General features: G+C 33.2%; 1 protein-coding gene across 2 annotated transcripts in view; it reads right to left on the reverse strand.

Annotated features, from left to right (window-relative positions):
• LOC106102040 overlaps nt 1–12951 on the reverse strand; it is an 83222-nt gene that overhangs the window by 18893 nt on the left and 51378 nt on the right. For both annotated transcript variants that reach the window (XM_013281439.1, XM_013281450.1), the window contains 2 exons: nt 12556–12801; nt 10254–10390 (listed from right to left, as the gene is read on the reverse strand). In XM_013281439.1, coding sequence (XP_013136893.1) covers nt 10254–10390; nt 12556–12631 — 213 coding nt within the window. In that variant the 5' untranslated portion in view covers nt 12632–12801. The remainder of the gene's footprint in view (nt 1–10253; nt 10391–12555; nt 12802–12951) is intronic.

Consider the following 12951-nt stretch of genomic DNA (forward strand, 5'->3'; position numbering starts at 1 on the left):
AAAAAAAAAAAAAAAAAAAAAAAAAAAAAAAAAAAATATACCGTCGAATTGAATACCTCCTTCTTTTGGGAAGTCGGTCAAAAAGAACGAACTCATGCGTGATTGCATCAGCAAACAAGTCTGCAAACTGGTTCAGAGTAGCATAAATAATTCATCAAAGATTAAAAACTCTTTTTCTTAAAGTGTTCCATCAAATTGTGAATAACAGGAGTCACTTCAACATATCTATAACAAGACGAAACAGTGTGATGGTATTTACTAGTCTTTCGGTAAGTGTGAAGTATAAATTGAAAAAAGACTATCTCTTACAATTTGCAGTAGGCAACAGATGCGCCTCATCGATCGTTCGTTCACATCATTTGTATCGATGCGGGTCTGCTGCGAGCGCTGACTAATGCAGCGCTAACAATAACTTGCTAATACCTTGAAATTCGCATAATATTTCGTCACGGAATGCGCCAATCTTCAAATAGATTTCAGGCTAAACACGTGATGCTGAAGTATGAAATATTTATTAGCGGGAAAATTTTATGCATCGTTTATTTTTAACTTCGCGAGAGCACTTACTGATATTGTTTTCGTTTTAGCTGTGTATCTGCCTACATATGTATTATACATCATAAACTTAAAGTTGCAACTGCACAATATTCTTAGAAACAGCTTGTCGTTTAACTTCGTTAATTAGTTAAAGAAGTGTGTTTAGAGTATTACTCATAACTAGTTTTATAACTGAACTATAATAATTCATATTTTGTTAAGTATGAAGAGTATTACCAACAAAAATCGCTTAAATGCTTTTATGTTAAACTTGAGTTCACCAATGTGTACTATATCTGTACAGTTAATGCCACGCCCTGTGCATAAAAAATTATATTCTTTGCGAACAATGGCGGAGTGTCAATTCTGACACTTCAATATGAACGTGTTTCTCTCGTGACTGACAAGCGCTATTTAAACTTTGCTTAATACCCTATTGAGTTCCTCTATGTTATGTTTTTAATTTTAATATTATAGAAATACGAATGTATTTTGTCATGCGTTAAAGACTGTACACATATGAGGGCAGCAAATCATCGTACTTCGTCACACATAAATGCAAACAATGTCATACGATAAGCCTCTCCGACCGGCGCCGGCAATCAAACGTAGATTTATATCAATCAACTTTACGCCTACGTTGAATTATAAGTCCACAGCGCTTTAATTTAATTAATATTACAAAATTGACGTATGTAGGAACATTTATGAGAATATATTGCATCTCAAGTGGCTAAATTTACACATATAAAGTTGCTATAATCTTCAAGTTATTTTAAACTCTAAAAAGAAAAAGTGTACTATATCGTTTATATTTGTGTACGACATTGTTTGGACGTCGCTAAGCCGTTTATAATTATCGTTAGGAAATATATTTCACTCATCAAAGTGTGTAACCATAATAAACACTTAACATTTGTTTATATTATACGTTGGGCTATTATAACAGTATAAAAATATGTATTTCTTTTAAACAAAAGATATGGAGATTAGGGTAGGTCGTTTTAGACCCGGTAATATTTCTACTATTTATTTAAAATATTCAAATAATTTGAGTAATTAAAAAAAAAAGACTCGTTATTGAGGCGTGTCGACTCTATCTTATATTAAAAACTGGTTTGAATAATATGGATCTAAACTTAAATCAGTATTTTGTAACTGAGTGTGAAATTTAGTTAAAACATCCGTAAGTTACGCCCACAACTGTTGAGGGGCGTAAAGGAAATAAGAAAAAGTCAGTGTCGCGGGCGGCGAGAAATCAAAATTAATTGAGGGCAAGTGACATGTTGTTATGATTATTACTGCAATGTAGTTCAATATTTTAACAAAGAAATTACACTCGAGTCTTTTGTACCATTTAAGATAAATCGCTACTTGTAAATCTAGGTTTTGAAAAGCTTGCAACATGCTCATCGCCGCTTGTATATTGCTGAATGATTTGGTGTCCATAACGTATCGTATTTAAAAACTTTCCTCACAATCTTTAATCGATAGTAAAAATTTGACAAAGATGTAAATCTCACGACCATTGTAACAAAGCATTTTAATCCTAACATTGTTAAGTTAGCCTTAAGTAAAGTTGTTTTGACAATTAATTTAATTGGTTGTATTTCAGGAAAGGATAAATGGTTTTAAACGTCTTAATAGCTCTTATTTGTTTTAGTTAGTTACAAGGAGCAGTTAATTTCTTTGAAGCACATTTATCTTTCTTACTTGTCGTGTTCTAGCGAAACGTGTTTGGTAAACAATTTCAATGAAAAAGAACAATTGTTTCTATATTTGTGACCACAACCGCTGCGTGAATCAGCGTTGGGGCGCACTCTGTTGTTTTCACTTTGTAACTGAACGTTACTCACACAAAAAAACAAATTTCGCTTTTAGTACTCACTGTACGGTGTTGAGTAAAATGTGGTACTGCTATTTTCTTACCGTCTTAAATTAGATTTAGTTCTCTTGTTTCGTTTACAATTCGTACCCAATAAAGTACATGTCGTGTGTTCATAAGAATAAGAGTTTACAGGATAATTTTAGTATCTTATTAGATTCCATATTTAACCGACCAAGGATACCAATTCGTCTGTTTGTTTATTCCCTTACTCTTCCTCCAACTTTATTGCTAATAACGTTTGTTTGCATCTACTTTGTTGGGGATGTTTTAATTACCTCTCTCTGTTATTTGGGAAAAAATTGATAGAAACCTCTTAAGCAGAGTTTGACGAATTAAACTACTTGCATTTTCATTGATAAATTAACTTTTACTGTCGGAATATTTCAATTTATAATAGTTTTTATTTTATGTAATCTCGTAGCGGAATAGCGTTCTCTTGTCCGCTAGACAAGGAGTGTTCTGTTTCAGACGGGGCTTATCACTTACAAGCGCCGTTACATCAATAAAATTAATTGCTGATTATTTTCGTCTGAGGTCAAGTGGCCAATGCTCGTTATAGGAGATGATCGAGTGTATGAACCAACTACCTAAGAACTATTTATCGCCGTGAGATTATGTACCTAGTTAGTTTTATATTTGTGAATACCAGGATTGGAAGATTTAAAAATTATTATTTCGTATAGCACGTGATTTAGAAATGAGGCATAATAATACAAGGTCAATAATTTTTAACTACTAAATGTGCAAGATCCACATTGAAGGACATTTGAATGTTGACATTGAATCTACGAAAATGCAACGCAAACAATTGACAGATGTTCCGTCTGCATCAAGGTGGCGTGAAAACGCGGACATCCCAATTCACACTTAATTTGCTTAAACATATTTACGCGATAATCACCCTCATTGTTAGCACAATTGGTGATATAATCGCAGACAGAGTTTCCACTTCATACGGCACACAAAATTGGGTCATGACAAATGAATGTTTACACGTGACACATCTGTGCAAGCAACGCAGAGCGTTTAATTACTTCATACCTGATGCGATGATTATAACGTAGACAGGAAATAATATTAAAATATGGATGAATGTAAAAAGGAAAATACAAAATGTAAAAATAATTTCGTTGTTCGACAATAAATAGACATTTCACTTCTTTTTTTACACGTGTGAAAATTTTCCTGGTTCGTTTTCTTTGCCCGCTTTCTTTGATTAAAAGTGTTATAAAATGAACAATCACTTTATTCAGAAATGTATAAATAAATCTTTAACGTTTTCGAATAAAGTAAACGAATACCAAGAATTAAATCCGATAATGTGAGTGTGTTTTATATTTGCTGCGGTACTCATTACTATTTCTACCGGGATCGCTTTGACCTTCAGATGTGCATCGGAAATAAGTGTACATAGGGTTGCCAACTTTCAATAGACGTAGGCCTCACCACTACAAAAAAAGGAGAGAGATTGAGCCTGCAAGGAAACGCGTTAAGTCCTGATCCTTCGGGTCAAACCTTTTTTTGGTTCAATTTTGGGTTGAGTCTGAAGAGGCAACCCTAGCTGAAACACACACCGGCTAGTTGCTAAGTGTTACACGTATCTCACGAGTCTAGACAACTGATGTAATGCATTTTATGTTTGTCTATAACATGTTTATGAGCTCCTGGTGTTTAACTGCTGCGGTTGATTTCGTTTTTACTTGTAAAAAATCGAAATTCTTTTCAATTCGTGGTTTCTAGTTGTTTTATTATGAGCCATTGAATTTTAGTAAAATCATTATTTGAGTGTAGTTAAGCAATAAGAAATCGCAGTTGAAGGCCACCGTGGGGTTTTAGTCGGCGCAAATCCGACATAACTACTCTTGTCTCTCCAAGGGTCGTATGCGTAAAACATTTCCCCACAAAAAAAAAAAACATCAAGAAATTATTATAAAAGATAGAGCATAGGGGCCAGAATTAAGTGAATTTTTTTTCTGTAATCATCAGTTCTATTTACAAGTCTATACCAATATTTTACTTTAGGATACTTTGACACACTTTTTTTAGAGTATCACAATGAAGATAATGTTGTATTCAATGCTAATAAAATTTTAGGAAACAATATGAGCTTAGAAGTACATATTACATACTCAGTGTGAAATCCACTTTATCATTTAAGGCTAGTTATGAATGTTCATGAATTGTCACATTGTTGACGAGAATTGTATGCAGTTTTATGGATCAATTGAATGGTGATGTTCTGAGATCATCACGCGCTTGCACAATGTTAGTGCAACAATTTAGTTTGTGGTTTACATGAATGAGAGTTTAAAATACATTTTAATATGTACTTAGTTTTATAAACTAGGTATTTGTAGTATTGAAGATAGAAAATATATTTAATTTCCTTGAAAACGTTATTAGTAAACTAGTAGTTTCTAAATTATGCAGTACTTATAAACAATGTGACTATTTTCGAACCACTTGAAATAATAAGACGCTCAGAAGTCGCCATCAGTTAACGCACTATGTAGCTTCTAAATTCTGTTTTAACACGATGGTATATTTATTGTTGAACAAACGACATGTAAATTTAATATTTAAATGAAGGCTTCTGCAAAATTTAAATCACGAAAGAAAGTTACATACATTACTTTAAACACAGTCAGTGCAACCGACTTATTCTATAAGTTAAATACATGGATTTTCAGTGCAATATTCCTAACGAATCAATGTGATAATCAGATTAGGGCGCAGTGTCTCGGTCAGTAGTATAATGTCACGACAGCAGTCAGCAGCCGCGACTAGCGACGGCCGGATATAACTCTGATCAAATCATTTATTTTGGACCACACAACACGCTCGCTACTCGCTCTACGACAGTGGGCGGTGAGTTAACGATTTCGTAGACGTCGTTTTTCTCAGTCCGCCATTTTGCAATTATTTAATGACTTTCGACGCATTTTTGAATGTATGTGGTCATTATTAATGAGTGAATATAAATGGTTTGTTAAAAATGTCAAAATAAATGTAATTTAACGACAAAATGTTTGATTTTATAAAAGTGACTGTGCAGTTATTAATGCACGAGCGTTTCCTAGAAACATTAAATTATTGAATAAAACTTTTGAAGATAAGTCATTATTTAAAAATTACTCTAATAAAATGTCATAGACCCTATTATTTCGTGAATAAAATAAATGCTTGTCCTGCAATGTCAAATTAATTTCTAAATATCTATTTTAGTATTGATAATTCGTAGAAAGTGAACTATATTACACAATAAGTAAACCTTTGTAATCAAAGGTTTAAATTTACCATTAATATGTTTTAAAAATGTTAAATAAATAATGTGTGGCAACCCTATTTACTACTTGTCATATTGCACATCATTTGAACAATTGAATGAGCCCAGATGTAGTGCTGCAGGAATTTGTCTCGTTACAGAATGAGGTGCTAATGACAAAAGCTGGAGCGGTTCATTCTCCAAGTGTCGGTTTACAGATTCCGTTAACGTTCCTACGCATTTGTTTGTTTTTAATATAAGAGTTTGTTTTGAAATGTCGAGCCGATGACTCACTACGCATCATACATTAAACAAGAGGGGAGAATGAAATTAATATGAAAACAAACATCTCTATCTCAAGTTATTATAAGGCGTTAATTTGTAAATAAAAAGTATCTATTTTAAGAATTATTTACGCACGATCTTACGATCAAATATTTTACATCTAGTTGTCTTCATAGATTTCAAACGATTTTTGTGAGCGACGTGAAATCGATTATTTCACTCGTCAAATATGTGAATTGATTATACACAATTTTTATTGTAGTTTTCTAGAACATAGTTCAAATGTTTAAACGAAATGAATAAAAGAGATTTTTATGAGAATTAATTTATTTCGCAGTTTAAAATTATATGCAACCTTCCGCATATGCAAATCCGGGTCACAACCCGGATTTCAGGTTGAGTAATTAGTTATTTTTTTTTGGTAATTTTCAGTTTGTTCTAAGCTACGTGTCGTGTTTCCTTAAGTACTAAACGTACGAGTGTTAAAAGCATAAACTTGTTTTCATATGTGGTGGTAAATATTTCAGTCATTTATTTTAGTTTAGATAGATAACTTCCTTTTGAGAGACGACGACAGAAGACTATTTTTAATCGTGTAAGTTTTACGTGTCAACAATTTAACCATGTAGCAGTCGATAACTACACAGAATTAAACTTTCTGATCACAGACAGGTTGAACGTAAAACTAATTAACTAACTTACGATAGGACTCACTCCTCATTCCCGGCAACAGCACTTAGCGTCAAGTTTCAATTTCAAAGGAATTGTTCACGTTGCGGAATCAGAGATCAAAGCAGAGCCGGTCACTTGGCAGTGAGCAGTGCCACACAATACTCTAAATTCATTGAACTACTACATGATTTAAAAAAATAACAATATATTTTTAGTGCATTTTTGTATCTGACATAAAATTCCTGAATGTGTTTATTGTGTGTTATGTAAAAATTACGATAACTTTAATGAATTTAATTAAAAGAGTTTAATTCACATCAGTTGTATGAGTTAAAATAATATCTATAGTGAGATGAGCTCACGGCAATATTAAAGGTCGGGCCAATGATATTTTAATATAACCTCACAATCATCGATACGTACCAGCTGTGAAATCATTCGATGAATATTTTTAAACTCTAGTCAAAGAACGTGTTCGATCGGCCTTACGAATTGTTATTTATAGGTCAGTTTTGATTAACGACTCAATAACGAAACGTAACATATGCTTCGGAAGCGTATTATTTAAATATATGGGATGAGTTGAATTTCTTCGCCGGCCACCATGTGTATGGTGGCCGGCGCTGGAACAACATAGCAACAGATTATATAAACATGTGAGCTATGCTGATCATGCACGTCCGCGGTGGTCTATTTTTTATCTATTTCAAATGTTTCAATAGTACTGACGTAGGCCGATGATTTCTCAAGTATCGTGTACAAGTCGTACAGGACTTCGCTGTAAATATTTAGTTCTTTGAACAAATATCCATAAGATTTATACTCATTTATGTATTTTCGTATTCATAAATGTCAAGCGATATTCCCTACAGCTGTTATGATAGTAAAATTATTAAAAGATTTGATAACAAGATACGCGAGGCCTATGTAACCTTGGAAGATTTAAAATAAACCATTTAAAAGTCACATTAATCTATCTCTAATAGCTCATTTCCCTTTACAATTTTTCATCATTCCAACCTACTAAATTTAACAAAGCTGAAATGTTTATAATAAAAACTATGTTTTTTTAAGGAGTAAATATAGCTTATTTTTACTACATTATTTTGGCAAGAAGTTGGCAGTTAACTTTAGGCGAAGATAACTTTTTTGCGACGGCCGTAGCTTTTAATAAAACCAATTTATATGTTTTGCTTAAAGCTTTATCTTGTCTATTGTCTTGTATATTGTTTTAGCGAACGTGCCTTAAATTCAAACCACACGCGGATTTACCCACTTGTTTTGATGATTGAAAAAGACAATTTTGAATTCATCACTGCGTTCGTTTAACGAGTTTTTCCTGGATTTGTGAAAATTACTTTAGTTTAACGTATTCGTGTCGTGCTACTCAATCTATTTGTGACGTATTCATATGTAACGCTTGCTGTAGACATCGGGATGTATGGAGAGTACCGTTTGCTTTGGGTTGCCAGATGTCCGGTGTTTACTCCGCTCGTGCGGAATTCCTACGCCTTGTCCTGATTACCGGGAAATTATGTAACGGTTGAATATAATTCTAATAATAAAAACCATACGGATCTTCCTACCGTCCTAATATTTATGAAATGTTTTGTTTTATTTATGATTGTGATTATTTTGTAAAATTTTTGGAGAGAAATCTGAAGATAAGCCTCGACATGGTTGATTTTATTCTTAAACTTATGTTTACTACGATTACTCGTAAGGCATGTAAACCTTTTTTTAATTACGCATTTTTATGAAAACAGACAACAATTGGTTTCAGTCTATAATCCTGAAGTGGTAACACCATCTTAATGGTATGCAAAAAACGTTGTTGTATAACGGTGCCGGAGTCCGACAGTTGTACTGTTAAATTGGCGGCCGAGGATATTGTGCGAGAACTGGTTCCATATTAGTCTGCGTCGACCAAACCCACGCGCGAATCATTTGTTATTGTTGCATAAACCTCTCTTGTACGAGTATAATGGCTAAACTAATATTTTATGTGCTTTGTACTTCCGATTTTAAAAAGAATTCACCTCTGTTGAAGTTCAAAACGTTCGTGTGGTATATTAAATTATGTAAATTAATACTCTTAAATCAGGATTAGCTTAGCATAGAGCTCGTGTGCGGTGCGACGGCCATATCGTTTCATAAACTCGACATCTGTCAAATAATTCGCACGCTTTATTGGATTGGTGACAGATAATATAGTCTTTGCTTCAAGCAAATATTTCTCCTTCGGTTTGCATCGATTCGATTTTGACCATATTTATCTAAATAATTAAGTCGTTCATAAAACATGAGCTTTTGCTCTTTATAACTAGTCCGATGAATGCCATTTTTGGAGAATCAACAATTCAATTCATAAAAATTGATTGGGTTTTATCAAAACATCACATGCCATTTCCAAATGTTATTCCGATTGAACATAGTTTTGGAAGCAAAAACAACTGAATGCTCCATGAGTCAGAATGTACATGTATCTTGTAGAAGTATTATCTTATTTATAAATGTTATGGCTTTAGTTAATTAACGAGCGAAACACAATTGTCCGTGTAGAGTGGTGTATCAACTGAGACAATTCGGAGACCCTAATGTTAAGGACACGAGTTTAATTTTACGACTCGCAATAAATCCAAATCAAGATGTCTGGTACTGAATTAAATGCGTCTGCTAAAATGTCTGTCCATTTTTTCGCCTAATTAATGATTGTAATATTTTATAGAAGCAATAAAATGATTGTATATCGAGTTTTAATTAATATGTCTTCATCAGCGAGGTGTTACAGTAAATGATAAAAAATATGTTATTTCCTATTTAAAGTATGATACAGACCTTTTCACACTTGTCCGTTGTTCGGAATATTATCATAATAAATGTAAAAAATCGAATCAATTTAAAATCTATGCTATAATATAAAGAGGTAAATTTAGATTGTTAGTATTGAATATTGCTGTAACTACTGAATCGATTTCAAAAATTTTTTCGTCATTAGAAAGCTTTATTGTAATTGAATAAGCTATATTCTGTATCACAGGAAGAGTATGGATGTAACAAAACTACGTAACGGATATTCTTTGCCACCAAGGCAACAAGGGGCGGATCGCTAGTACGCAATAAAATGAGTCCTTATTAATTCAGTGAAACTAACGTGCGTAATAAATGGAATAAAGATTGCATATACGTTTGCGTATCCTAAAGTCCGTAAAAAACTGTGGCAATAGGTTTAAGATAAACATCAGTCAGCTTTAGAATTTTAATGTGTTTTTAAAAGCGAGTAACCGATATACTGGGCACGCACAATGTTCACAGATTGAGAAACATTGCACCGCAAACAAACCTTCGATTTACTTCAGCAGAATATAATTACAAAGCCATATTAAATCAATTTCTCAATAAAATAATAAAAAACAACTGAAATGTGCTTCGAAGTTAAACGACTTTGAACTTTAGAACGACTTAAAATGAATGAAATTTGGACTGTAATCTAGGCTGTAGAGAATCCTCGATTCAAAGAATGTAAAAATTGAATTCTACCTACTTTCAAAAATTGATTAACCTGCGTTTACTCTAGTTTGTGATACTTATAAAGTGTAAGGTTACCTTGCAGGCGAAGAGTGCGCTCTGCCAGGTGGCATTGTTGTCGCTGAAGAAGTAACAGCTGTGACCGAGCCGGATGAACTGCGGCGGGCACACATACGACATCTTCGTGGTGTTGCGGTGACCCTCCACACCAGGACCTGTTAAACATGCTAGTGTTACAAATACATGACATTCACAAACCTTGAAAGTCCGATTTAAAAAGAATAAAAATAAAAAATATATATGTGTACCCTTTATTGTGTTTACTATTTAAGGAAAAATAGTAAAAAAAATCGAAACGATATTTCTGAATATTGTCTTTCCAACTTATTGCTTCAAAGGTAGCAACATTTTGTGATAGGCTCCTTTTTGCTTTCTAACTTGCAGACAAATTTCATTTTATTGTTAACTTTCAGTAAATAAACAAAATATTTAAAAGTAATTCAAATGGGATAGTAACAAAAAAGGTCTTTGCCTTTTTTTAGCTGTAAGAAAACAATCTTGCTTTGAGATGCTATTGGCTTGCTCGTAGTTTTTGTACCTTGCCCGTATGACTATTTTTCTGAAAAGTCTGAATGTGAAAAGGTAAGGGTAAGTAAGGCTAAGTCAGCGAGCAAAATCATTCAAAAAATGTAACTCCATACAAAAACAATGTATCGGTTGTACATGTTAATTTACATTTTGATGGATTCTAATATCAAATTCTGGTTCTTAAAGAAGCTGCATCCGGAGTCACAAGACTAACGGTCGTAGGCGTTGGCGCCTGCGAAACATTTGGATAACTTGTTTTCAGCCAAGGCCGAGTGGCGACTAAACTAGACTTTGTGTGACATTTATTGTTATACAACAAATAAATAAGAGAATAATAATATAATTGAGAAATCGCATTTGTCAGGAATTCCAAAATCTTTGTAAAACAATTCGAAGGAAATTAATTTAAAATCTGTATGGAATCTCAAAAACCTTTGACGAATTGCAACGAAACAAAATCTACGTGATTTGTTTTCAATTTTTTAATTAACTTATCATAAATACAACCAACATTTGAGAAACAAGTGTTAGATAATTTTACGATGTCTGTATTTCGTTTGTGCAATCCATTCGCACGATAATTTTCATTTATCAGATTAACGGGATTAGTACTGTTTGATACAATGTTGTGAATTGATTTATTACTATAGAATCAGAGCGCGCTAATACGTCTGTCTGTGAGTCTTGCCAAAGAGTTTTACTAAACCTCATGACTTTGAATAGGTAAGGAAAGAAAACTATCAATTACATACTTTCTTTCACTTTTTGTGTCTTTTTTGTTTGCCTTCTAATGTTGGAAACACGCCATTAGTCTTCGAGCAGACTAGGTGAATGCATTTTTTTGGCTTACAGTTCGAAGTCGATATCACATGTTAAATCTAAAATCTCAGATAACTAGTTTTTATTACTGTTAGTTAAGGGAACACACTTGCGATAAACTTGTAAGTATTTATTTTATTAAAATATTTTTAAAATGTCATAATAACATAATTAGTCTGCCAATCATAAGCACAAAATGAGTAAATTAAATACATCTTAAGTCGACGGCTTAAATCACAGGAATAGATCATAAATCTACGTGCATTATCACTGAATTTGTAAATTTTAAGTCCTAGCTTAACTCAGAGCCGTCTGCTTGATAAACTGTGCAATTGATGAATAATGCAGCTCTATGCCACATCGCTAATGTACTACGTGAGTCTGCCGTGTCTCATATTAACGACTACAATAAGGCTGTATTATAACTTGAGTATAGGTCACCTCTGTTTTACAGGACACAGTATCTGTCATATTAAATTGTGATTTGAATTTATATAGCGATTTCATTGTTAAATATCTGTTTAGTAATCTTTTCTGTCACTTACGAGGCAAAAAATTCTTTAAATTATTGTAATGCTTCAATGCGAAATGAAATTTCCAAGCCACTGAACCTGAGCAAGGTAAATATTTGTGACGTAAATCTTATCTATAACTATCTTAACATGGTTTACTTCGTGAGTGTTGCTTTTGATATAACTAATGAGTGTGTCATGTGCGGCGATCGTCGAGTACACTGTTCTTACATACAAAAATTACCTAGAGATCAATGTTTCTTAATTTGACGTTTTTTATATGCGCTAAAGAAACTTCTACCATCATCATCGCCATCATCTTATTATTATCTTTACCTTAACGGATTGGTTTCATTTGTGAAGGTAGAGTTAGATTGTTTTTTCATATCTTCACTCAAACCCCTCCCCTTGATTTACCCTTCCAATTGCTTCCCGGCTACTATAGTAGGTGTACAACTTACATTGAGACCAAAAGATGATGAACACGATAGCAGCGATCGCCAGCAGTTTTTCTCTCCTTTCAAGGGCTTCCATCATGAGTTGTAAAGTACACTGGCGTTAACACTGACGTATGTTAGAGATTCACTTCACTTCACTTCACTCGCGTATGACCCGGTCTGTGATCATATTTTTGAATAACAATCAAACTCCTAAGTGGATCAGAACATTATGAATAGTCCTTTTACGTTAGATGTATTGATTGCAACCTGAAACAAAACAGAAAAATATAAAGTAAAACATCAAAGTATGCAGACTCGCAGAGTATTAAAATCTCACTAAGTACGGAATAAGTAATTTAAATTACAGTGGAACTGTATTTACTTTTCAGACAGTAAACTAGCATATTACTTGCGTCG

Source organism: Papilio polytes, unplaced genomic scaffold (assembly GCF_000836215.1).
Source record: "Papilio polytes unplaced genomic scaffold, Ppol_1.0 DF824303.1, whole genome shotgun sequence".
NCBI classification, from domain to species: Eukaryota; Metazoa; Arthropoda; class Insecta; order Lepidoptera; family Papilionidae; genus Papilio; species Papilio polytes.